The following is a 27,226-nucleotide window of genomic DNA, read 5'->3' as shown; positions in this document are numbered from 1 at the left end:
AAATATATACATGATTTATCCTGATTAAGACATATACACGAATGCACCATAAGAAATCCTTATTGAATGTAAAAGGATAATTCTATTTGAAATTTTCCCTACCAATTATCTTCGCAATTATTTCTACACTTAGCTATATGGAACAGAAGAAAATTCTACAAATTATGGAGCCAATAAATATAAAGGTATAGAGTGAAATGATATAAATATGAAAAAGACAGTGAAATATGGGGTAAACCTTTAATAAAAAAAAGAGGTGGTTCCTTTTTCTAATACACAAAAATGTATATTTAATAATAGCTTATAATATCTTTATTAAATATATAAAGAATAATATCTATTATATATTAGCAGAAATGTATTTTATTAAATAAATTGGTATAATTCACCCAAAAAAAATATTGGTATAAGATAACAGCAAAAACTGGCCGTAGCCGATAAAATGAAACCTATCTCATCACCCCTTGAATATATCGATTTTATGTATATATATGTGTGTATATATGTATATTTATATCCATTTCATCCACGTCCATTACTCTCCATATAGGAAGGACTCGACTATTCATAAGAAGGGCACATGACTCATTGATAGGACTCCTTTAGCGGCTCTCATTGCTAAATATCTCCTGACGTAATCAAATCATAAATGGACCAACCCCACGCCTATTATAATTTTTTTTTTTGTTTCTGGGTATTCATAATTGCGCGTTTGGTCGCTAACTATGTACGTATTAATATTGAATAAGTAGCCGCCGTGAATTTCAATTTAATCTTTTAGGCATAAAATCAAAATCTTAGCATCAACTCACTACTACTCATATACTCTGTACACCTCGAATGAGTACAACTTCCCTGCAAGATTTTAATCCGAGATCCTCGACTCTCAGCTACCTCAATCGACTTTTAAGAGGCACCCTTTCCTTCGGGTCACTGAACTAATGATGTGTATGGCATCAAATGGCTTGACATGCCGTCGAGGACGGGGTGAAGAAATGGGAGTAAATGGGAGGACGACTCGTTTGACAGTGAAATGGAAGCTGGACTACTATTGAAAGGGACAACAACGCCGCCACCACCAGGCAGTGCTCACACGTAATTCTACAAAATCCGGTGTCACACCTGTCTGCTTATCTTCTCTGTGTTTGACAAAATCTCCCATCTTAATCTTAATTTATCTTTCAAATTCATCCTTTCAGGCTCACCTTCGATGCGATTAGCCTAAATGCCTTTTCTTGAGTTCCCATGATTGCCAATTCGGGTTAGCGATCACTTGTTGGTACATGAACGAGCATACCACATTTGTATGTGTGACGAGCGACTGTTAATAATCGGAACTGATCGGGGTATTATAGACCAAGGAACCTACCAATACAATCGCTATCATGGATTCCCAAATAGGGACCACATAGATCTGGCCACCGGCCAGTCAGCCCTCCTTCATGGAAATTGGAAGTCGGTCTTGCCTTGAACAACCGTGGAACTTGTCCACATGTCTGGTCCACCATCGCCCAACAGTTCTATTTCCCTTTAACGTTAAGCTACAATAAGCAAAAGAGCAATATGTCATTTATTTAGCTGCAGACTGTACTGCTGCATGTTTTTCATTCTCTCTCTGGTTCCAGGAGCATCTATGGGGTGGCTTCTGATTCTCTTGACTCTCTTCAGGGTAACCAGCTGCGCCGTAAACTCCATTTCTGCTGACCAGTCCATCAGAGATGACGAAACGATTGTTTCTGCAAATGAGATGTTTGAGCTAGGATTCTTCTCCCCAAGAAATTCGTGGGACAGGTTCCTAGGAATTTGGTACAAGAAAATAGGCTCTGGTACTGTCGTTTGGGTTGCCAACCGGCAGGCCCCAATTGCCAACTCCACAGGAGTCCTGAAGCTCACCACTGAAGGAATCCTTATCCTCTCCAACGGCACCGGTCCTGCAGTTTGGTCCTCCTCCAATTCATCGGGACCGCCAAAAAGCAGCCCGGTGGCTCAGCTTTTGGACTCGGGAAACCTCATAGTTCGGGATGGGAGTAGTGATTCCCCGGAAAACATTCTATGGCAGAGTTTCGATCACCTGAGTAATACTCTCCTAGAAGGAATGAAGTTTGGGATGAACTTACAAACAGGCCTTAATCGGTACCTCTCTTCCTGGAAGAGCCCTGACGATCCTTCCCCCGGAACTTTCACTTACAAGCTCGATCCTTCAGGCTTTCCTCAGCTGATCCTTAGGAATGGTTCCGTGGTGCTGTACCGCTCGGGTCCATGGAATGGTCTTCGCTTCAGTGGGTTCCCTCAGTTAACCCCCAACCCAGTATACAAATTCGGGTTTGTCTTCAACCAGTCCGAAGTTTACTACTACTTCGAGCTTCTCAACAGCTCGAGTCCCTCCAGGCTGGTCCTGAATGAGAAGGGAATAGCCGAGAGGTTCGCATGGACAGATCAGTCTAGGGGGTGGATACTGTATTCATCTGCTCAAACAGACGATTGTGACACTTACGCTCTTTGTGGGGCCTTTGGTACTTGCAACATTGCAAATTCTCCCAAGTGTCAGTGCTTGAAAGGATTCGTACCCAAGTCCCTGAACAGCTGGCAGGTCGGGGACTGGTCCAGAGGATGTTTTCGAAGTACTGAGCTTGCCTGCCCTGAAGGGAAAGACAAGTTCATGAAGCATTCCGGAATCAAGTTGCCCGACACAAGGTCGTCGTGGTTTAATCGGAGCATTAGCCTTGCGGAGTGCAAGAAGATTTGCTTGAAGAATTGCTCGTGCACCGGTTACGCGACTTTGGATATTAGGGATGGAAGCGGGTGCCTCATTTGGTATGGTGAGCTGATTGACATTCGAGAGTTCAATGCTAACGGCCAGGAGATCTATGTGCGGATGGCTGCCTCAGAAGTTGGTACGTAATTAACTGCATGGAGCTCGTCAAACTGGCTTTCATGTACAAAATTCACACGAACTCTTTCATAAAGCTCGCGCTGTCAGGAAAAAGGTCACTACAACAGAAGTTATCTGTCTATTTTGTCTGTCTGCTTTTGGTCAGGTTGTTCCTGCACGTCTATACTTGATAAATGCTGTTTGCACACCTACAATAACATGAAAATCTGTCTCTTATATCAGTTCCTTAATATTGTTTTCTTTGTATACAAAGATGACAATCTGGGTAACTCGGGATTGAGGAGAAGAGTGGAGATCATAGTTGGTGCTGCAGCCTCAATCCTTCTCCTACTAGGTGTCACATATGTTTGCATCAAGCGCAAGAGAGGCGGTAACTTCATCTTTCTTGATTAAGCTCCTTTCTAAGCAGGATAACCTGAGTTCTAATGTACTTCCATGTTCTCCAACTGTCCAGAAAATTTTTGTGGGTATGGTCGAGAAAGCCCGAATGAAGATCTAGAGTTGCCCTTGTTTGACTTCTCCACAATAGCAAGCGCGACAAACCAATTCTCGATCCAGAACAAACTTGGCGAGGGCGGCTTTGGAGCTGTCTATAAGGTACTAATACATCACCGTGTTGAGAAGATAAGGGAAGGCAACCCAAAAATGGAGACTGACGGATTTTAATGGAAGTTTACTTTTAAGAAAAGAAATTTAAACTTTGCAGGGTATTCTGAAGAATGGACAGGAGATAGCTGTGAAGAGGCTTTCAGAGACTTCGAGACAGGGACTCATCGAGTTCACAAATGAAGTAACGTACATAGCGAAGCTGCAGCACCGTAACCTTGTTAAACTTCTAGGATGTTGCATTGAAGTTGACGAGAAGATGTTGGTCTATGAATTCTTGCCCAACAAAAGCTTAGACTGCTTTATTTTTGGTTCGAGTCTCTTCTTTGTGATTTTAGTATCTTTTTAAGAAGAGATCCTGAGCTAACCCATTTTTTCTTGGCAGACCAAAGACAAGCTGTATTACTTGATTGGAATAAACGCTTCGTCATTATCCACGGGATTGCTATCGGGCTTCTGTACCTTCATCGAGACTCGAGATTGAGGATTATACACAGGGATCTTAAAGCAGAGAACATCCTACTAGACAACGAGCTGAACCCGAAGATTTCAGATTTTGGCTTGGCCAGAACCTTTGGAGGAAATGAAACTGAAGCAAATACCAGGAGAGTCATGGGAACATAGTAAGAATTACCTTTTTGCTAACAATCCTGAATCTAAAATTCGGTTTTCGGTTGAGAATAAAACCTGAGCTGAAATCTCCACTTTCGGCTCTTTCTTTTTTTGGCAGTGGTTACATGTCCCCAGAGTATGCAATTCACGGGCTTTACTCAGTGAAATCGGACATCTTCAGCTTCGGTGTCCTTGTGCTCGAGATTGTGCATGGGAGGAGAAACAGAGGGTTCAGTCATCCTGACAACAACCTCACCCTTCTTGGACATGTAAGATGCTGTTTAGTGTCGAAGGATCAGACCATTTTCGGTTCCCTTTGGATGAAAACTGCTTCTAAATTCCAGTTTCAGTTTTGAAGCATATGTTTCCTTTCTTTGTTCTTATGGAAGAAAAGATTGAAAATGGTTGATAGTTTTATTTCAGCTGTCATGCTACTGCCACTAATCCCTGATTCTACTGACCAGGCATGGACATTGTTCAAAAAAGGCAGGCCAATTGAGCTGATAGATGAATCTATCAAACAAACGATCAACTTCTCAGAAGTTTTAAGATCGATCCATGTGGCCTTACTGTGCGTTCAGCACAATCCTAGGGACAGACCAGACATGTCTTCCGTAGTAATGATGTTAGGTGGAGAAAGTTCGTTGCCAGAGCCTAAACCTCCTGGGTTTTTCAGTGATGTGATCTCTTTAGAAGGAAACTCTTCTGGAAGCAAGCACGCAGAGATTTCAGCGAATGAGCTGACAATTTCTTTTGTAGAGCCTCGTTAGAGATGCTGTAATGTGGTTGAAATTTCGAAATTTGGAAATTTGAATGAATCCATTATTTTCCTGTCAAAGTTCAAATCTCTACCGAGGTCTTGGTACAGTGGCACAAGGCGCCGTCCAGAACCCAGACGTCATGGGTTCAATCCTCATCAGTGGAACTTATGTGCTCCCATGCTAGTTATCCCTTTCTAGATGCGATTTCTCAAAAGCACAAAGACGACAACTTGCTTTAAAACAGAGAAAAACACGTTTCACAGGATAGCACAGAAAGCTAAAAAAGTCCTCAATCAATATCCAATAGGGGTTAGAGGAATTATTTGATCCAGCAATAAGCAAATTGAAAATCTAGATATCACAGTACTAATCTCCTCTGTTGCCGCATTATTCATATACATATCATACACAATGTTATTAGTTGTCCACTCAACATTTCCTCTGCGTAGGATCAGAATTTTATTATATTCTTAGGACAGACTCCTCCCTGACTTGTAAATATAGCAATCTCCTTTAGGCATGAGTTCAAATCCTTACACGATTGAGGCATGAATTCCCATCGAGCTTGTTGCTCTGTTGAAGCTCGAGATAATCCTTGTACTTCATCCCAATATAGGCTGCAGGACAGCTTCCATTTTCTAGTAGCTCCTGGACAGGGCTAACAATTGTTTCTGGTGACGGTCCATTTGATACAGAGATAGACATCCTCGTAGTTTTGTCATTCACAACTGCTCGGTGGAGGACGCTCCCGTACTTCCCATTGCTCAGAATCTTGAAACACAGAAAGAGAAAATGGTTTCTTCCTGTCAGTTTGAAATCTACAGCCATGAAAACTCTTCCCGTAATTTAAACAACAGCACCAAAAAAAAAAAGCTGGATAATGAATCAACATCAATGGATTTCAAACTCAGAAAGACCTACCTCCATGTGATCGCCTGTGTTAACCAAGAACGCGCCGGGTACTGCATTCACTTTTACCCACCTGCCTTTGTGATGAATTTGAAGCCCACCAATCCCATTTTGAATGAGCATAGTTAATAGGCCATGATCCGAATGAGGGGGCATCCCCATTGCAAGCTCAGGCTGTGGGCAAGGTGGGTATAGGTTCGCTGTGAGAATCTGTAGGCTCGATTCAAGATCCAAAATCCTGTCTAAATGACAAGATTCCAGTCCCAAGCTCTCAGAGATTCCTCCTAGTAGACGCCTCACTACTCCACGGACTGCTTTAGTGTACTCTTCCAGCACTTCGCTGCAAGGAGCATTTGTATCATCGGAGTAGAAACGAGTTGTTTGGTAAACAGATGCAGGATATGTTTGCTAACTCTTTGCCCTTTTAGGAAAACTTCGACAAGCTACTTTTCATGCTTTCCGAGGAAATCAAAGAAATACCAAATTTTAAGAAGTACTTTTTTCATCTTACTATTGAAACCAAACTGAGAGCAAAAAAAAATGTGGAAATATCCGTGAACTTGAATATAATAACCAAACATTGCTTTTTGTCTTCCTGGAAGACAACAATGGCAAAATGTTTGAGGGGCCAATATATGCCTTCTTGAAGGAAAGTATCAAGCAGGTCGGTTGTGCTGCCAAAGATACCCTCTTCATCGAGCTCTTGAGCTATATTTTGTACACAAAGGATAAAAGATGGAACTGCTGTAGAGGATATTTCCATGGTGTATTGTGATTGCGCTCAAGTTTGTTGCCTTATGTTTTCTGCAAGGTGGCACTTGAACAGAAAACCAATCAAACCTTTAACATAGTTGAATACAAAAAATGTTATACCTGAACCTAGCAGGCTTGTTCGGAGAGTGGAACTCTGGGTGAACCATGACCTTTAGATAATCTCTCCAGAAGAAGATTTCCTCCACGGAAGCATTGAAGCTGGTCCCGCACCTGATAGGGTCCAACACGTGCCTACCTTCATATTCGCTCTTCTCCTCCTCTGTAAGATCAAAGAATTCTCCACAACCCTGTAGAATCCTCTTCGTCAGGCCCTCATCAACCCCGTGATTGATCACCTGCAAAAGAGGACCAGTACAACTTCGTGATTTTTCTTGTATGCTCGATCTTATAGCAACTTTTGTTCAATCTTCACTAAACAAGTCAGGTGTCGAGTAACGATAAAGGCGTGCAACTGAGTAGTTCTTTCGGGCTGGATAGGTACACCCTTAGTCACTGTTAGTAGACACTGATTACAAGAGTGTGAAATTTCGTTCCCATACAGTTTGCTAAGCACCAAAATCGAACTGCACAGTGATCAATCTTTTTCAAGTTAAGGGCTTTGAAAGAGAAGCAATTGCGACCAACTTTTCCATATGTGGAGAGAAAAGTGAAGTCCGGAGTATAAAACCGAAATTGCATCAGAAGTTCAAGGATCAAAAAATAAAGTTTCACCAGTGCACACATACCATGAAGAACCCCCACTCCTGGCAAGCATATCCGAGGTCCTGGACTACTCTGGACCGTTGATCGGGAGTACCGGAGGTCAGGAGGGAGAAATCAACAACGGGGATTGGTTCTTCACTCGCTTCTCCGTCTTCTGGGCCCTGATCATTGGTTGAGGAGGTCCGAAAGACATAAGCTGGGGGTATGTGGTTGAGGTTGGGTTGATCTGCCAAGGTTTTGACGCTCGATACCTTGAGCGCCGCCATTGAGATTGAAGGAGGAAGGATAAAGGAAAGGAATAATTGAGCAGCAAAAACTGTAAGTGACACTCATAGTGGAAAGGGGTGGGGACAGGCAGCTAAGACATTTCCAAAAGTTGTTGGTTATGATGATGATGTGATTGTCTTTGGTTCCTACCCTCACACCCACCATTGATGTGGCTACAGAACATCATCCTCCATTTTTAATATCTGGACAGTTGTGCATGTTCTTGGAAGAGATTTCCAAGTGGGCCCTGCGTCCAGTAGTCATTTTTGTCTGAGGCATGCAGACAACCCGACTCGATCAGTTCAATACCAGAGAACTTCTTTCTTGTGCTTTCGCATATCATATTTTAATTGTTTGCGGTAACAGACACATAAAATTGTTTGTGCTTTAAATAAGATCACTTCAGTGGACTATCTCTTCTTCCCCAAACTGATTGCGCTTTTAGTTACTGATTGAGACCAAAACTGGCTGCTGAGTCTGGAAATTCATTCAGTTGCCGTTTACCTTTTGCCGGGGAGCTTGGATAAATAAGATGATAAATGTGCTGCCGTGCGAGCTATCCTCTGTGTGTTTTCTTGAAAGTACGAAGACCTTGACTTCACTTTCGGAAACAGAGGAAATAGAGCAACTTTCAATAGTTTTCCTGCACAGATATTCCATTTGATCCAACAATAGAAACTATTCTTCTCTTCCGGTATCACTCAGGTACTACACATATCATAAAAACTATTAATTTTTGTATGATAATTCTTCCATACTCCTGAAGAATCAGAATTTATTTGTATTCGCAGAACAGACTCCGTGATTTGTAGAACTTAGTAATCTCCTGGCATTTTAGGCCAAATCTTTACGCGGTCAAGGCAGGATTTCCCACTGAGCTTGTTGCTCTGCTGAAGCTCAACATAGTCCTTGTACTTCATCCCGATATAGGCTGCGCGAGAGCTTCCATTTCCTAGCAGCTCCTCTGCAGGGCTAACAATCGCTTCAGGTGATGGTCCATTCGCCAAAGCAATGGATATTCTCGTACTTTTGTTGTTCACTACTGCTCGGTGGAGTACGCTCCTGTACTTCCCATTGCTCAGAATCTTGAAAGAGGGAAGAAAAGAAAGACAAACAAGTTTCTCTGTCAGTTCACAACTGCTTTTTCTATAAATTTCAAGTTGTTCTAGGCAATAGTCAGGGAACAATCAAAATTATGGCAGTTCAACTAGGAAAGATTTACCTCCACATGATCGCCTGTGTTAACCAAGAATGCTCCTGGGGCTGCATTCACGTTGACCCACTTGCCCTTATGTTGAATTTGAAGCCCGCTGATCCCGTTCTCTATGAGCATAGTTAATAAGCCATGGTCCGAATGAGAGGGCAGCCCCATTGCCAGCTCGGGCTGTGGGCAAGGCGGGTATAGGTTCGCAATGAGGATCTGCAGACTCGATTCAAGATCCAAAGCCCTGTTTATATAGCAAGATTCCAGTCCCAAATTTTCGGAGATTCCTTCTAGTAATCCCCTCACCACATCTCGAACTGCCTTAGTGTACTCTTGTAGCACGTTGCTGCAAAAAGCATTGGTACCATCGGGATAGGGACAGACCGAGTTCTTATCTTAAGTATAACATGTCAAAACTCCTTACAATTCTGCAGGTTCCTAGGGCACTTTTACGTCTGTTTGGTCGCAGGGTGTTTTCGTGTCTAAGATTTCGTGTTTGGGGAGTTCCGAGGACAAGGGGCATGTTGTATTGAACATTTTGGCAAACTTCGACGTGCCGCTTTTCATGTTCTTCGATGAAATCAAAGAAAAATAAAGTATCTATTGCATCTTATTATTGAAACCAAGCTAAGAGCAAACAGTGTGGAAATATGTGGTGCAATTGAATCTAATAACCAAACGTAGCTCTTTCTGCTCCTAAAAAGAAAATTTAGCACAGAAGAGAGGTGGAGCGGCACGAGAACTTGGTAAGTTTGTACCTGAAATCTGCAGGCTTGTTTGGGCAGTGGAACTCCTGGTGAACAATGACCTTGAGATAATCCCTCCAGAGGGAGACTTCATCCACAGAAGCATTGAAGCTGGTCCCGTACCTGATAGGGTCCAACACATGCTTCCCTTCGTTAACCCTCTTCTCCTCATCTGTCAGATCGAAAAATTCTCTACACCCCTCCAGCATACTGTTCATCAGGCCCTCATCAACACCATGATTGATCACCTGCATAAAACAATATGTACAACTTTGAAGTAACGTGTCTGCCCAAACTAATACCAACTTTTGATCTATGTCTTAACTCTTTCGCTTGGTGACTTTGTTTTCCCATAAAGTAGTTCCTCGCCTATTTTATGTTGGCATCCAAATTACGAAAAAATAATCATGAGCATTTCCCACTAGATATTTACCAGTAGGTATTTTTGGTAGTGACACCATATGACACACTTGTATTTGGCTAAGGCTGGCAAAGGATGAAAAATAAGTGAAGCTTTTGAAACGAAGTAGACACAAATGCTGTACTGCAGTTTTGTTCACCTTAGTAAATATTGAGCTGATCCTAAGTACGAACATATGAACCATCTTTCCATGCAGTTTAGAAAAGCACCGTCTCAACATGTATACTTATCAATCTGTTTAAGTTTAAAGAATTCGAAATAGAGATGATCATGCTCTACTTTCTATATAGTTTACTTCGTGCAAGGGGCAGAGAACTGAATACTGAAATTCCAAGACAGTAGAGCTGAAATTGCTTATGTTCAAGGATCAAAAGGCATAGTTTCACCAGTGTCACCAACCATGAAGAAGCCCCACTCTCGGCAAGCGTAATCTAGCTCCTGTATGATTTTGGACCGTTGATCAGGAGTACTCAAGGTCAAGAGGGAGAAATCAATGATGGGAATTGGCTGTTCACCTCCTCCTCTGTCATCTGGGCTGGATATTGCCTGTGAGGAGGAAAGGAAGGAATAGGCCGGCGGTATGCAGGTGAGGTTGGGGCTCTCTGCTAAGGTTTTGACGCTCAACATCTAGACCGCTGCCATTGGAACTGGAGGGATGGGGAAGGAGAGGAGTGTTTAATAGAATGAAGTAATGCTTTCAGTACAAGTTGGTGGCTAGGGACCTCAGACATATCCAAAATTGTGGGTCCTGATTGTGGCCAGTTGCTCATGCCCTTGGAAGGGATTCCCGTGTGGACCCTGGTCCATTAGTCATATCTTGTCTGTGCATACAGCCGACCTGACTTGATCAGTACAATACCAACTTGTTTGCTTTGGCATATCATAATTCAATCATTCAAAGGGAAATTGAGACACGGATTGATCTATGCTTGTAGAAAGATCGGTTCGATCAATTATTGTCTCTAATTCCCTTAGCTTCTTGTGCTTTTACATCAATGTAGAGACCAACTGTCAGCTAATTAAGCCGAAACAACTTCAACAAACTCACTCTTTCAGACTTAAATATTTCTTCATCCAGCCATGCATCAATGCTTTTTTTCAATTTCATTTAGGCACGTGCAGATGCAATTCCGGCCCAGCTTCTCTCGTCCATCATCCCAACAAAAAGGACAACAAGGCATGAGCGGATACAATTCTGTTCATAACATGCTCTGAACGAATTAAACAACGACAACAGGAACACTGCAAAGAAACATAATTAAAAAAGGATAGCATGGTGCAGTAGAACTATAAAGAAGATCGCATGCAAATGGAAGACAATCCGATATCACTGACTTAGCAAATCCAAGAATAAATAATCCCATTGTCTGCCAAGGCCTTGCTTTGCCAACTTAACTGCCATATGAACTTAAGATTGCGGTGCATATTCAAAACCTTTGGTCATGTTTGAAATTGCTTGTATCATCATCTTCCTTGATCACCCATGCCCCGATTCCATCTCATACATTTTGCCATGCTCACCAAGCTCGAACTCCCCCAAATGTAATAAACTGCATAGAATGAAAACCTACACCAACGGTTGAAGCAGACCAAATGTGTCACCCCTTTCCACACTATTTCAGATAATTCCTTTTTACTAGTCTCCTCCTTCATGCTAATCTCGTGGTATTCTTTGGCATTATTGAAACTGGAGATGGCGCTCTTCAATGTACTGCTAGCCCAAGGCACCAGTTTATGCAACGACGATTAACTCGTTTTCTTTTCTGGTTTCCAGCATGGGGCAGCTAATCACAATTATGGAGATGCTAAGGAATAAGTTATTCCATAAAGGCTTTTTTGGTCTTCCTGGCAAATTAATGGCATGGAGTATGGCAAAAGGCCTTGATCATCCACACTTTACCAGATCAATTCTCATTAGAGCCCTATAGATGAGTGCCATGACAAGTGCCACCCGTGAAGGTGGGTTGTTGCCTTCTGTTCTCTGCAATGTGGCAATTGAACACAAAGCCGATCGAGCCTTAGACAAACTCAGACTCAGGGTGAGCTGTGACCTTGAGATAATCCCTCCAGAACAAGATTTTTCTCCACAGAAGCGGTCCCACATCTAATAGGTCCAATACGTGCTAACCTCCGTACTATCTCTTCTCCTCTGCAGTATGATCGAAGAACTCTTGACACCCCTCTAGAATCCTCTTCATCAGGCCCTCATCGACCCTATGATTGATCACCTGCATAAATTTATATGTAAACTTTGTGATTTTTCTGTCTGCTCATTTTATACCAACTTCCGCTCGATCTCAACTAGACAAGTTAGGAATTGATTAACCAACGAAAGGTGCAACTGAATTCTTTTTTCGGGCAGATAATATTACAGAAATGTCAACTTTTGTTCCCATACAATTAGCTATGCACCAAATCGATGTGCATAAAGATCAATAATTTTCAAGTTAAGGGCTCCGAAAGAGAGGGTGGACAATAACCTACTTTTCCATAGTCTACTTTGCGAATAGAACAGTGAAGTCTGGAGTGTAAAACAGTAAATGCATCTGAAGTTAAAGGATCAAAAGTTACAGCTTCACCAGTGCACACGTACCATGAAGAAGCCCCACTCCTTGCAAGCGAATCTGAGGGCCGGACTATTCTGGACCATTGATCGGGAGCCGATGACGGGGTACGGGGATCAGCTCTTCATCTCCTCCTCTTTTCTTCTGGGTAGAATATTGCCTGATCACTGGGTGAGGTGGTCTGAAAGGCATAAGCCAGCAGTATGCGGGCGAGGTTGGGTTTTCCACCAAGGTTTTGACGTTCGACACCTTGATTGCTGCCATTGAAATCAAAGGAGGAAGGAGTGCTGGAACAGCAAGAACTTTAACTGATGCTTTTCAGTGGAAAGGGAGAGACATATCTAAAAGTTGGTGCCCTCAAAGTCAATGATGTCGATGTGATCCTTTTTGGTACCAGTAACTGTCCTCACCATTGATGTTGCTACAGAAAATCATCCTCTGCTCTTAATCACTGGAGAGTTTTGCATGTCCTAGGAAGAGATTTTCCGGCGGACCCCTTGCCCATTAGTCATTCTTCTTAAGGGATACAGACAAACCGACTCTATCAGTTCGAGACCAATGAACTTCTAGTGCTTTCATATATCATCATACTTCAGTTGTTCGCAGTAACCGACATATGAAGTGACTCATGCTTTAAAAATATCAGTTGAGTCAATTGTCATTTCTTCCCAGAACTCATTGAGCTTTCATAACTGTTTGAGACCAACTGGTAGCTAATCTGGATTTTCATTCAGATGCCATTTTCCTTTTGCCAGAAAGTTTGGAAAAGGAAGTTGACAAAAGTGCTGCCATGCTAATTATCCTTCGTAAGTTCGTCTTCTCAAAAATAGGAAGTTCATTTTCATAAACTGAGGAAACAGATGAATTATTTGGTTCAGCATTAAGCAGATTGAAAATCTAAGTATCATAGATCAAATTCTATTTTCCGCTTCTCATATCACAACGCATATTATAGGAAGATTAATATTATCGACAATTCTTCCATAGACCTAAAGGATGAGAATGCAATTATTTTCATAGGACAGACTCCTTGAATTGTACAATATGTAGTCTCTTTGGTCAAATCTTTATGCGGTCGAGACAGGATTTCCCACTGAGGTTTTTTGCTCTGTTGAAGCACATAATAGTCCTTGTACTTCATCCCCATAAAGGCCGTGGGAGAGCTTCCATTTTCTAGCAGCTCCGCAGCAGGGCTAACAATTGCTTCCAGTGATGGTCCGGCAAACAAAGCAATGGATGTCCTTGTATTTTTTCTGTTCACAACTGCACGATGGAGAACGCTCCTGTACTTCCCATTGCTCAGAATCTTGAAAGAGGGAAAACGAAAAAGACATGAAATCTTTGTTTCAGTTCGTAACTGTTTTTCTGTACTTCTAGTTTTTCCAGACGATAGCCGGGGAATAAATCAGAATTGCACAATTGGTACAAAAGGTTTCACAATGTCTCACGATTGGTACGAAACGTTATTTTTCTCTCACCAGTGGTACAAAAAGTTTGAAAACTATAACAATCAAGTACATTCTGTCAAGTTTGCATTGATGGCGTCAATTTCTGCCAACGGGGCAGATGACGTGGCGCAAGGCTGCTAACGTGGTAGCTCACGTGGACAAATTCAGCCTGGATGATGAGTGGCTAGAAAAATCATGACTTAGCACTAGTACTATTTAATTGATATAACAATTTGGTGAAAATTGTTTTTGCATTGTAACTTGTTAGTACAAGATGTTTTAGCAATGTAACATGATTGTACAAAAACTGTCAGAGCAGTGTAACATATTGACACATCCCAGCTGGACAAACTATACTATTTTTGCAGGGTTTTACAAAGAGTTTGAGTGAAAATATTGTGGCAAAGTAAAAGCTTTATCCATGTGCTTCATAAGGACTATAATTGGAATTGAAGAGGAAGAGTTTGGCGGACTCGCTTCAAGTTTGTCGAAAAGTAAAGCTTTGTCAATGTGCCTCACTATAACTTGTGACTTACTTCAAGTTTGAGACTCATAAACTTGAAGGGAGTCTGTCAAACTCTTCCTCTTCAATTCCAATTATAGCCCATATGAAGCACATTGACAAAACTTTACTTTGCCACAATATTTTCACTCAAACTCTGTGTAAAACTCTGCAAAAATAATACAGTTTGTCCAACTGCGATGTGCCAATATGTTACACTGCCTTGACAGTTTTTCTACTATCATGTTACATTGCTAAAACTTTTTGTTCTAACAAGTTACATCACTAAAATATTTTGACCTAACAAGTTACAATGCAAAAACTTTTTGTACCAAATTGTTACGTCAATTAAATAGTACCACTGCCACATCATGATTCTTCCCGCCACTCATCATCCAGGTTGAATTTGTCCATGTGAGCTGCCACGTCAGTTGCCGCGTTGGAAGAAATTGACGCCGTCAATGCAAAATTGACAAAATGTACTTGATTGTTACAGTTTTCAAACTTTTTGTACCGTTAGTGAGAAAAAAAAACTTTTTATACCAATTGTGAGACATTGCGAAATTTTTTGTATCAATAGTGCAATTTTCCCAGCATATGAAATGGGAGAGAGTTACCTCCACTTGATCGCATGTGTTAACCAAGAATGCCCAGGAATTGCTTTCACGTTGGCCCACCTTCCCTTATGTTGAACCTGAAGCCCACCGATCTCGTTCTCTATGAGCATGGTTAATAATCCATGGTCCGAATGAGAGGGCAGCCCCATTGCCAGCTCAGGCTGGGGACAAGGAGGGTATAGGTTCGCTACGAGGACTTGTAGACTTGATTCGATATTCAAAGCCCTGTCTATATGGCAAGATTGCAGTCCCAAGCTTTCAAAGATTCCTTCTAGTAATCCCCTCACCACACCTTGAACTGCCTTAGTGTACTCTTCTAGCACATTCCTGCAAAAACGCATCGGTATCATCGGGATAGCGATAGACCATGTTTGCTCCGAAGGACATGTCAAAACTCATATTCCCAATACTGCGGGTTTATATAGCACTTTTAGGTTGGTTTGGTTGCTGGGGACTTCCTATCTGAGATTATCGTGTTCATGGAACGCTGTGGAAACTGGGTGTGGGGTTCATTTTGTAACTATTTGAGCATTCCGGAAAATTTAAACAAGCTACTTTTCATTCTTTTCGAGGAAATCAAAGAAAAATCACGTCTCATAAAGTATATGTTGCATCTTATGATGGAAACCAAACGATGAGCAAAAGGTGTGGAATTGTTCTGAGATTATATTTCCTATTTTGTAAGGATTTTGTTGTATTTTTTAGATATTTAAATAGGAAAATTATATTTGGAAATATTAGAGATAATTTTAAAATATCTTTAGAATATTTCAAAGGGAAAATATCTAGGATTGTATTAGGTTATTTTTGAGATACTAGAAATGTGTTGTATTTATTTAAAAGGAAAATGGTCTTGTATCAAGACAACATGTTGTGTGAGAATCACGAATAATCTTCTAGGAATTCTTGGATTTGCTCTCTTAGAGTCTTTATGGTTCATAGAGTGAGAGAGTGGTGAGAATTGAAATGATTGTGAGGCTATTCTCGAATTGGGTGGCTGGAAAATACGGGTGTGATTATAATTTCCGGTTATCAATATGGTGGAATCTCTTGTTTTGTCCATGAATGTTTTCCTCACTCTGAGAGTTTTACCACAAGGTGTTATTTCTTCTCTCTTCTTAGTCTAAATTCATCGAATTTGGCATCTTTCACAACAAATTTGACAACTTCCACAACAGATGCAATCGAATCTGACCGAACTTAGTTCTTCCTCCTCCTGGAAGGCAACTACAGGAATAAAATGGTAGAACAAGATATTCCCTGTCCAAGAGAAAGTACCAAGCAACTTATAGTGACGCCGAACATACCCCTTCGACTGATATCCTGGGCTACATTTGTTACAAAGTAGAGTGATGGGACAGCTATAGAGGATTATTCATAGCATATAGTGATTCCTTTTTGCTTTTCGCCTTCCTTCTGTAAATTAGGTCACAATGGAACTCGGTAATGCGGAACTAATCAGGGACTTTAAGAAACTTGAATCCCAAGAATTTTGTACCTGAACCCAGTGGGCTTGTTTGGGGAGTGGAAATCTGGGTGAACTATGACCTTGAGATGATCCCTCCAGAAGTAAAGTTCGTCCACAGAAGCATTGAAGCCAGACCCGCACCTGATAGGGTCCAGCACATGCTTCCCATTGTACATGCTCTTCTCTTCGTCTGTCAGATTGAAGAATCCTCTACACCCCTCTAGCATCCTCTTCATCAGGTCCTCGTCAACCGCATGATTGATCACCTGCATAAATGGATCCATACAACTTTGATAATTCCATCCTGTCGTTCTTATGCCAACTTTCACCATATTTATTTGACTCTCCCAGTATTGAGCCAATCCTGAGAACGAAAGAATGGACATTCTTTCCCACAGTTAGCAAAGCACCGCATCAAAGTGCATGCTGATCAATCTGTTTATTCTTAAGGGCTTGAAGTAGAGACCATCATGCTCAACTTTTCCATAAAGCATACTTGCGCAAGGTTTTGAGAACTGAGAACTGAAGCTGAGATGGTAAATGGGAAAAAGGCATACAAAATTCAAGGATTTAAAGGAATAGTTTCGCCAGTGTCACTTACCATGAAGAAGCCCCACTCTCGGCAAGCATATCCCAGCTCCTGGACGACTTTGGACCGTTGGTCGGGAGTACCTGATATCAGGAAGGAGAAATCAATGACGGGGATTGGCTCTTCACTTCCTTCTCCGTCTTTTGTGCTTAATATTGCCCGATAGTCAGGTGAGTTGGACGGAAAGGTATAAGCCGGCGGTATGCAGGTGAGGTTGGGGTTCTCTGCCAAGGTTTTGACGCTCGACATCTTGACTGCTGCCGCTGAAATCAAAGGAGGGAGGAGGAAGGAGAGGAGTGGATGAGCAGAAAGAAGTAGGAGGCGGAACTTTCGGTACAAGTGGGTTTGCAGGGCAGGGACTTTAGGCATATCCAAAAATGGTGGTCCTGATTGATGTTGCTTTCTCGTTCTGGACAGTTGTGTGCATGTCCTTGTAAGAGATCTCCATGTGGACCCTGAACTGGATTAGTCACTCTTGTCTGGGGCATACAGCGACCTGACTCGATCAATAAAATGGCAGCCCATTGTGCTTTACCAAGCAACTGAGACTTGGAGTGATCTATGCTTTAAGAAGGATGGATCATCAGTTCAATCAATTGTCTCTTCTTCCCTGAAATTGTTGTGCTATTACATGAATGACTGAGGCCAGCTGCAAGCTAATTAGAAAATCCATTCAAGCCAAAAAGAAGATCAACAAACAACAAACTCTTTCGGACTCTTATTTTTTTCTTTGTCCAGCTATGCATCTTTTTCAACTTCATTTAGGCATGTGCAGATACAATTCCTCCATGGGTTCTCTTTTCCATCATCCCGATAATGGGCAAATTTTCAAGTATAAGGCTTACCAGAGTAATCGGTCAGGGTCATTGATTAGTTCGATGAAGATGCGCAGTTTGGAAAAGTGAAAACCAGAAGCTTGTCCATTGTTGGATCAAGCTGAAATTACTGGAGTCGGAGCTTTTTAATACAAGCAGTGAAGATCAGCCAGCAGCACAGTATTGACAGAAGAATAAATGGTCTTTCAGAAAATCTGAACCGCGGTTCGCGGTTTTTATTGAACTAACAATTGGATGGTTCTCTGTCAGATTGAGAACGAGCTGAAATTCATCTGGGAGATGGCTTTCGGTCTTGATAAAGCTTCACCACTGAGCGCAAATATTTTCGGTGTTGGATTGTCTTCTTTACTAATTAGATCATCTTTTATAGATGACCCATAAGCATTTGCAAGTTCTCTCTTAGATGGAACAAGCATGATAGGTCAAAACTCAGGCAACTTCCTTCCACATAATACCCTGATGGGATTGATGTAGTAGCCCCCGCATTTATGAATGTATGCGTGGAACGCATATAGTCATATCGCCAATAATTTGTTTAATCCGCACAGCAACCGCTTTTCTTCTGCACTGGAATACACTGACTTTAACCGCAGCCACGGACAGTGAGCTTCCGAGTACGATAGCTGGGTAACTTGGCAGGGCAGGAACATCTCTGAGAAATGGGTTTCTTCATCGAGAACAAGCTGATCAAGTTTACAATTTTTTTTGCTGAATAATCAAGTTTACAATTGACTCTGGCTTCCAGAAACTAAACACCTTGGTTGTTACAGTCAATTGCACAATCATCTCCTTTTTCACAATATATAATCTCCCTGCTGTAGGGTGGAAGGTCATCGTCTGCAAAAGTGACTCCTCTAGCAGTTTCAGCTCCGTAATCGGCATGCCAGCGAAAGGTTAATGGCACATATCTAGGATGTTGAGGTCAATCTGAAGAAGACAGCTTAAACTTTTCCCATCCTCTCATATACAATACATTTTAATGGACAAAGAAGCTTTAACTAATGTATCCTAATCTGGATGGAACATGCAAGATTTCTCCATTCAAGTCGAATTGAGGCAATAGAAAGTGCTCAGGAATGCAGAGTCTTTATGGAACAAATTGAGAAGATTGCTTGTTGTAATAATGTATTCCGACGTTCATGGAGATGTGACAGGAGTTTATGACCAATATTGCGAAGGAGATACGGGATAGAGAAAGACAAGCCATTAACGGCTTAACCTCCTCATCGAGTGATCAAATTCGTATCAGTGCCGCAGGAGCTAGCTGAAGCTTCATATTCTTGAGACCTCTTGTGTTTCTCGTTGCGTAAAAGACTAGCCGAAGCTTCAGTCAATGCTTTTCATGGCAAACTTCAACTCTCTATACTGTAGGATCTTAAATGAATATCTATGTAAGAGACCTGCCTGAGTAAGTGGGTGAATCATGGAGGAATTCAACATTTCTGTTTGATGTAAATTTAGGGCCAGACGCATACATAGTAAAAGATTTTGCATCTTGTGCATGGAATTGAAACGATTAGGTTGTCTGGCAACATGATAATTTGATTTTGCAGATAACCATGGTACAAAAAGAGTCATTCTTCGTATTGAGTCGACTTTGTTTTTGGTACTAAAATTGAAAGTATAAGGTAGTAAAGCACTTCCTCTTGTAAGGTGATTCACTCGAAGATATTCCTAGGGTTCCATTACCGAATGCTGTCCGATATGTGTCGACCAATTGAACGTAACGTTATGCAGGAGAAACAAGATCAATACATCTATCAAGAGAACAGAACCGATTCACATCATATGAACGCTTGATGACATGTTGATTTCATATCCTTCAACTTACAGGTTTCCCTTTTAGGAGAAGCGCTAAAGGAAAGAAAGGGTTATTGCACACAACGTTGTATCAGTACAGAACAAAAGTTTTACTTACACTTTGTATTGTCTTGCGATGTAAAGCAAGCCGAGAAATGCACCGGGTGAGATCGATCCCTTCGAATCATACTCAAGCTTCTCGTGCACATTGCAGCATTACCAAGTTGATTTTTTATCGAAACTCATGGCAATCCGAACTTGCACAGAATCTCCCAGGATAGACCCTTTTGGGTCCCATCTGAAAGCTGTAATAGTTGAGGCATTTCTTCATTTGCGCAGAAACCTCAAATCAGGTATGGACTTAAAACTCTATTGAGGCAGAATTGAGCCTCGGTTTCGGCTATAGTTCAATGCCAAGAACCTCCCACTCCAAGAAAGTGATCTTTTCATGGAACTTGACGAGCCGCTGAAACTTGAACTGTCGGCAATCCTCTTGTTCCTCTGATCTTGATTCTCTTCATCGCCTGATTCGGGATCAAATTTTCTCATCGACTTTCCCATAAGAAATTCCGCCACTGCAAGATTGATCTTTGCAGCTGATAACGAATCAACCGAAACCGATCTTCTAATCGGTTGCATCTCATTCTCCGGCTCGTGCCTATTGCTGCTGTGCTCCTCTGTTTCTTCCTCTGTTTCTCCCCTGCTCGGAGGAGCAGTTCCAATATTTTCCCTCGCCAACTCAACATCATCGCCGCCCTGATCGAGCCTAACTTCCTCCCACGTATTGTTCGTGCTTGGCTCGGGCGATGGTGACCCGGGGGTGCCCGCGATGATCGGGGCACGACAGTTCGGGCAATTCGTGTGGGACCGGAGCCATGTGTCGATACAGGAGACATGAAAGGCGTGGCTGCACTTGGGTAGCAGCCTTAGGGTCTCGTCTTCCTCGAACTCAGTCAAGCAAACAGAACACTCTGTTCCCTCAATCAAGCCCTCCCCTCTCTTGTACTTACAGACAGCAATCTTGCTGATGACGGAGGGCTGCAACCCGACGGTGTGGATGTACCAAATTGGATGGTCAAGGACCGGCCCGAGATCGTCGACGAACTCATCGTCTTGCGGCGGAACGGCTCTCTGCAGCTGCGCTCTGTTTCTCCCTCCTCTGTTTCTTCTAGGACCATAAAACCTGACGTAAATCACATACCCGAGGACTATGAGGACTGCGAGGGATAGGGCGACGAAGGTGGTGATCAGGAGGGGAGACAGATGGCGCTGCTTGGAGTAGGGCGGCGGCGGGGAGTATCCAGGGTCGGGGCTATAATTGGGAGGGGGGATGGCGACGCGGCAATTAACCGGGCAGACGGCCAAGCAGGGGCTGAAGCAGTAGCCTGTGTCGTTGATCAAAGGGTCGCAGGAGGTCTCACAGACCTCCGACAGAGTGCTGTTGATCGTCTGAGGCGAGAAGGTGCCGTTGACTGGCTGAACCGCCGGCTCATCCATCAGCTTCCGGTGCCCGAACCCCATCTCCGGGCTTAGCGATTAGAGACAGGGGAGGCGGGTATGAGCAAGAACAAGAAGGAAGGAGAAGAAGACGAGGAGTTGGTTTTGTTTGGTGGGTGGAGATGGCGATGGAGGGGAGAAGGGAAGAGGAGGACATGAGAGGGCAGGAAACAGTCATGTTCAAGAAAGCTACATTGTCATTCTTGTTTTCCATCAATTTCTTTTTTTGTTTTTGGTTAATTATTTAATTAAATTTACGAACATAGGTGAGTTCAAGTGACTCAATACTTATTATTTATGTCTCGAGTTCTAATCTCGAAAATGAAAAAAATGCACATGCTAGAAAAGTTTTTTCCCTTAAAGAATAAGGAACGATTCCGATTATTTAAGTTTTCAGATATTACGGTGTATATTGTAAGAAGAAAAATTCAACCAGATAAAATTAATTGAATTATTCAATTAATGAGGCTGTGAGAGCTGTTGAAAATTGAAATAGTTGAGCATAGTCAGTGGTGGAGAATATGAAATTTGTGGGGTGGGTCCAAAAATCTTCAGCCGCTTCTCGTTGACCTTAGTTGCTTTCATTTGGGTCCATAGAACCTTTTAGGCGGCGGGCTACAACTAGGGATGGCATCGGGTTTGGGTTCGGGTTTGCCGGACGAATTCAAAGTCCTATATAATGATTCGATCCGTTCCGGCATCAAAAAGCTTTTGATCCGATCAGAAATGTACAATAGGACTCCTGTACTCTTCAAATTGGGCTAATTTTCTCCTTATATTTGGCTGCATCACGGTAGATATATATCGATCTTGATGTTGTAATCATGTTATCATTAATATATATGGGAGATGAATATCGAAATATCTTTGCCATTCAATTTTAGAGGTTATCTTCTCCTATTGATTTCTTATGTTGGTCCTTCCTAATGGCATGCACCTAACCTCCGGTTATGCATGGGATCAATTGTCGGATCAAAAGAAGATGATGATGAGACTAAAGATTTCCAATGGGCCGTCGAAACATAAAATGACAACCGGTAATCATTAGTCAAACTTTTTAAGGATTCATGCAAATTGGAACATATCGGATCTTTAAACTAGATGGATCTATTTCTTGTGATAGAGTAGGAACGTGCAATCTATCAAAAAAAAGAAGAAGAAGGGAAATGCGATTATCTGCGTCATGCATATTTTAACGGCAACCGAAAAGAAAGATTAATGAAAGGATTATTTCACTTATGGGTCAAGTTTAATTCTGAGCTCAAGGTCAAGCCTAAGCAATGGATGCTTGCGATTTGCATTTTCTTGTCAGCAACACCAAACTTTTGATGAGTTAACGTTGTCTTGCAATTGAAGATTGCTAGATGGATTGGGATATGAAAGAGTTTACTTTCTGAGGTTTCTGTTTTTTTGTGAATATATATTTCGTGAGGTTTTTCTCTAACACATTCTTAAATCACTCGACAATAATTTTCTTGGAATTTTTCTTTGTGTATTTATGTATTACTGTGTAGCTTATATAGAGTTTGCGACAATTAATTTTATCAACAGAAGTTCTAATAATCGATTTTATCATGCAATCAAGGACTCAAGGGTTATTGAGAAGATTTATAACTTATTCTTAAAAAATTACAACAAAAAAGGTTAAATCAATTATAATATACTATTTCCCCGTAAAACCACGCAATTCCACTTTCAACGCCGTCTAAATGAATGTCTTACGAGGTTATGGTTGCCAGGTATGGTAGGGCGTAATTCCAAGGATTGGTAGCGAAACCACCAGCCGACCTCATCGTGCTAGAGCGTAACACCACGACCCCAAAGGTCCATAGGTCCGAAGGTCCGTAGATCTAGTCCCAAGGATAGCTTGTCTATGCCATTGCTCATGACACTTTTGGATTTGAGTCAATGGCCGATAGTCTTTTGGAAGAGTGCCTTTTTGACATTCATACTTTGGGGCCAAGGTGGAGCTTAGTTTGCCCTTGCCTCAAGTGAACGCTCTTAGCTTCCAATTTAGCCGAGCTAGGAGGCTTCGTAACTGATCCAACTGAGCTGATGTTCTATAGCCGAGGTGGATTGATTGAATTGGTTGAGGGCTTTCTAGAGGTTATGCTAGCAGAATTCGTGATCCTTGGCTTGGCCATAAACTGCAATACAGGTTTCCAGCATGACGAGCAAAATTCACACTCGTCCTTCAACTTGCGAAGAAACTCATGGGATTCCTTCATTCGATTCGCCTTCTCCTTAGAGGAAACCACATTAGGATTTAATGGAGCCGATGGTAATGAAGATGAATCTTCCTTCGCGGGCTTCTTCTTGTCGTTTTGGCTTGATTCCAATTATTAGACACCCGACAGAGACGCTTGCGCAACAATTTTAGCTATGTCGACATCGAGGTCGAAGCGGTGGAGTAGCTGGCATTGTATGAGCGGTCGACATCTTGGCCGTATTAATAGACTTGGTGGCCAAAGATTCGCCCTTGTCTGCTGGTAATGACTTAGGCGGTTGAGTAACCAGCCTAGTTTCCATTATCCTTCAGCTGCTAAACGAGATCAGGTTCCTTAGACGACGTTGATAGTGGCGATTGAGCCCGGTTTGGTGTAAGCGAAGGTAATTGTTGAGGCTTTGTAGATTCTTGTCTCGCATCTGCCTTGATCGCTTCTTTCGCCAGGGCGAAGCTTTCTTTAAGCTCTTTCATATTTTGTGAGTGCTCTTCCAACTCTTGTTGCAGTTGTGCATAAAGATCTTACGGCTCTAAATGGCCAGCTAACTGCAACTCTTTGTAACCAGTGGGCCGCATGGCTGGCTGCATTGGATGACCAGCTAGATGCGAAGAAATAGCTGGTTGTGCTGAACTATTGGTCAGTTGAGGCTGTGATGGCCAATAATATATGGGCAACATCAAATAGCTTGTCGAAAACGACGGCGAACGGTAGCTAAATGGCAACGAGCTGTCAGTCGATGACATCAACGGCGAATAGCCGGTGTAAAAATTTGACGGCGGTCAAAAGCCAGTTAGTGGCAACGATGAATAACCGCAGTTGTTCATGTCGATATTAGCACTACTTTGTTGGGGTCTCACTAGGCGTGCCAAAAGTTATTTCGCATAGAATCACGCAATCCTACTTTCGGAGTTGATTAGATGAATCTCTTACGAGATTAAGATTGCTAAGCATACCAAGGCATAGTCCCAATTATTGGTAACGAAACCACCAGCCGACCTCACCATACTAGAGCGTAATGCCACGTACCGGGGGTTCGTAGATCTAGTCGGCATGTGGGTTTAGGAGAGCCATTGGAGTGGTTGACGATGATGATCAGACGATTACGTGGCCCAAGGATTTGACCGCTAAGATTTTCCCCAAATACGAGTGAGTGCTAACAATAGGATTACGTTGATAGAGACGGCTATAAGCCGCTCTTTAGTGTAGCTCACAACCTGGATCGGCTCGTGAAGGACTTGGATGGCTTCATTGCGGAGTTAGCCGGAAGTAGAATGAAAAGTTGTGTCCGACTGATAAATGCCGAAAAGGGTGAGTGCGGGCCGGAACTTTAGCTCATGGAGACCTCCTTGATCGAGAACCAAGGCGGGTAGAAGGATATGCCGACGGATCGACGGGATTGCCTCAAAAGGCTATTGCATGATAAAGCTATTGCCTCGAAAGGATAGATAGATGTTGAAGTAGGTGCGATAAAGCAAAGATAAAGATAACGGTGCGTGGTATAGAGATATTTTGTGATTGATGTCGTGGAGGGCTAACAATGGTAGACCGATCAATATATATATAGGCATCTATTTAGAATCAAACCCAAAATACCAAAATCGAAGAATTATTCTAATGAAAGGAAATCCAACGACTTATTGCCTAAACACCGTAATCTAAAAGGAAAAATATAATCCCAATATTCTTCGAGAATAATTCTCCAATTATTCATAATCAAACAAAGCCAAAGATTAAGGAGAGCAAATAATCTCCACGTGTAGCACGTCTATATTTCCATGCCATGCAATCTTCCTTTTCTAATTTGCTGCCATGAAATCCCCGTGTATGGAAGAATTGGATATTGTCCAATTAAAGTAATAATCGGCACATTTTCGATTCTCTTTCTTGGCAATATATGGACACCATATATGTTGATTTCCCACATGGAAATTACTTGTGGCACACCCGATCTTCGTACGTGCCCACAAACTCGTCCATATTCGCTCTCGCCTACACTTGATAACAATCCATAATCTCCAATATTGGCCGCCCAACCATCGAGTTTTGCACTAATTCGAATTGGGCTTTAATTGTGGGCTATCCTCCATGCATAGGTCGATCTCGCAAGCTTCATACACCTAATCCCACATTTACCGCGAAATGCGGAAAATGAGTATGAGTAGGGGTGTGCACGGGTACCGGGTATACCCGGAACCAGTTGGAACGTACCCTAACGGGTAGGGTCCGGGTAGCTCGTATTGAAAATAGGGTAGGTTCCGGGTATTAAAATTAAGAACCTGTAAAAATCGGTTCCGGTTCCGGTTCCGGTTCCTGCCTACAAGGTACCCGGAACTGGTTATTTATTAAAAAAAAAAAAGAGGAAAGAGCAAAGTTACTATCTCTTCTAATGAATCAGAACATAGGCACTTTGTTGTGTGAGATTGTATTATTGATGTTCAATTTTGTCAATGGATTGATGAGACATATTATTATTTCATTGTTGTGGATTAATCTAAATTTTGTTGATATTCTATTTGGCGTGATTACTAATTATGTATGTGATATTTTCGATTTTATTTAACGAGAGAAAAAATTTTACAGGTTCCAACAGGGTATCCGGAACCTGTGGTATAATACAGGTTCCGGATAAGTTTCGGTTCCATGATTTAACAGGGTAGGGTCCGGTTCCAAAATCTTGAAACATGTCCCTTACTGGGTAGGATCCGGGTATTATGAAAAATACAGGGTATCCGGAACCGATCACCCCTAAGTATGAGCATATACAAAAGTAGAAGATGATACGAAAATATACCGGAACTCACTTTCAATTTTTTGAAAGCTTCAGCTCCTATAGATTGTCTTTTCAACTGCTTGTGGAATTAAATACCGTCGATAGAAAATTCGTGTATTTATCCATTTCTATCATTGTATAAGATATTGTTCTCCTTTATGTGTGTAGGATATTGAGAAGCATTTTATACATCTAGAATATTGAGAAACTATCAAATATTTTCTAGATAATTTTGAAAAATATTATCCATAGTAAATAAATAAATTAAAATGTTTCATAAATAAATTAAGTATTTCTACATAAAAACTGAATAAAATAAATTTTAGTTTTTCTTTTTTTTCCGTATGCACGCAATTATCTGCACTTAGTTTTATATATATATATATATATATATATTATGTAAGACATAACTATACGTATTAGAAAGGTGTTTGAACCGTCGTCTATTCATATATACCTTTTGTCGGCGAATTTATCTTCAAATCTATTCGTTCATTCATCCATTAAAAAGCAACAGCCATCTGTAAAAGACGATTCTCAAAACCGACTTTTGTCAATGGTGATAAGGCTTTCCATTATAGTATTCTTGTGAAGTGATGGATTCCATCATCTCATTGCTACCTTAATTTTTTTATTATATTCAATTAAGAATTCATTGATTTATGGTCACAATCAGAAGTCAGATGCAGATTGTTCAACGACCTGCTTTTTGCGTGTGATATGACATTTTCAGGTAATGCACATTGTAATTCTGCAGTAGTGCGTCCAATTTTTATACTACGATGATGATCAGTCGCGCATTACATACCGTGTAAGATCATGAATACTAATCCTCAGTCGTCCACTCATTCATTTTTTTTTTCTAAAAGTAAAGAAGAAATTAATTATGGCCATGAATATTCCACTTTTATATTTTTATTACATATATATATATATATCAAAAATAATATATATCGAAAGGGAGTTCGGTGGAGTGCATCTATTATCAACCTTAGGTTGAATAGGTCTCGAATTC

The 27,226-nt window shown here is 41.6% G+C and overlaps 4 protein-coding genes and 1 pseudogene across 5 annotated transcripts; 1 reads left to right on the top strand and 4 right to left on the bottom strand.

Moving 5' to 3' along the window:
• Nucleotides 1–1,526: 1,526 nt before the first annotated feature.
• LOC116203535 (G-type lectin S-receptor-like serine/threonine-protein kinase At4g27290) lies at nucleotides 1,527–4,949 on the top strand. Its single transcript, XM_031535294.1, has 7 exons — nucleotides 1,527–2,894; nucleotides 3,147–3,263; nucleotides 3,348–3,490; nucleotides 3,600–3,810; nucleotides 3,885–4,122; nucleotides 4,230–4,380; nucleotides 4,576–4,949. Exons 1-7 carry the CDS (start codon nucleotides 1,598–1,600, stop codon nucleotides 4,879–4,881), a joined length of 2,463 nt encoding a protein of 820 aa, XP_031391154.1. The 5' UTR covers nucleotides 1,527–1,597; the 3' UTR covers nucleotides 4,882–4,949.
• A 195-nt stretch (nucleotides 4,950–5,144) lies between these two features.
• LOC116203553 (protein DMR6-LIKE OXYGENASE 2-like) lies at nucleotides 5,145–7,654 on the bottom strand. The gene is made up of 4 exons (XM_031535316.1): nucleotides 7,281–7,654; nucleotides 6,655–6,890; nucleotides 5,794–6,121; nucleotides 5,145–5,643 (listed from the first exon to the last, which is right to left on the bottom strand). The coding sequence occupies exons 1-4, from the start codon at nucleotides 7,521–7,523 to the stop codon at nucleotides 5,398–5,400; spliced, it is 1,053 nt and encodes a 350-aa protein (XP_031391176.1). The 5' UTR covers nucleotides 7,524–7,654; the 3' UTR covers nucleotides 5,145–5,397.
• A 467-nt stretch (nucleotides 7,655–8,121) lies between these two features.
• LOC116203552 (protein DMR6-LIKE OXYGENASE 2-like) lies at nucleotides 8,122–12,560 on the bottom strand. Of its 2 annotated transcripts, none has more exons than XM_031535315.1 (4): nucleotides 12,489–12,560; nucleotides 9,487–9,722; nucleotides 8,747–9,074; nucleotides 8,122–8,609 (listed from the first exon to the last, which is right to left on the bottom strand). In XM_031535315.1, the coding sequence occupies exons 1-4, from the start codon at nucleotides 12,543–12,545 to the stop codon at nucleotides 8,340–8,342; spliced, it is 891 nt and encodes a 296-aa protein (XP_031391175.1). In that variant the 5' UTR covers nucleotides 12,546–12,560; the 3' UTR covers nucleotides 8,122–8,339. The 2 variants fall into 2 exon arrangements, with proteins under 2 accessions (XP_031391175.1, XP_031391174.1); XM_031535314.1 differs by lacking the exon at nucleotides 12,489–12,560 and adding an exon at nucleotides 10,295–10,589.
• Nucleotides 12,561–13,344: 784 nt separating this feature from the next.
• Nucleotides 13,345–17,677, bottom strand: LOC116203547 (annotated as a pseudogene).
• Nucleotides 17,678–19,677: 2,000 nt separating this feature from the next.
• LOC116205952 (RING-H2 finger protein ATL54-like) lies at nucleotides 19,678–21,408 on the bottom strand. The gene has a single exon (XM_031538660.1). The coding sequence runs from the start codon at nucleotides 21,238–21,240 to the stop codon at nucleotides 20,089–20,091; it is 1,152 nt and encodes a 383-aa protein (XP_031394520.1). The 5' UTR covers nucleotides 21,241–21,408; the 3' UTR covers nucleotides 19,678–20,088.
• Nucleotides 21,409–27,226: the final 5,818 nt, after the last annotated feature.

Source organism: Punica granatum, chromosome 4, assembly GCF_007655135.1.
Source record: "Punica granatum isolate Tunisia-2019 chromosome 4, ASM765513v2, whole genome shotgun sequence".
In the NCBI taxonomy this organism is placed as follows: Eukaryota; Viridiplantae; Streptophyta; class Magnoliopsida; order Myrtales; family Lythraceae; genus Punica; species Punica granatum.
Note: the sequence above shows the minus strand (reverse complement) of the source record. Positions and strands in the feature narration are given on the sequence as shown.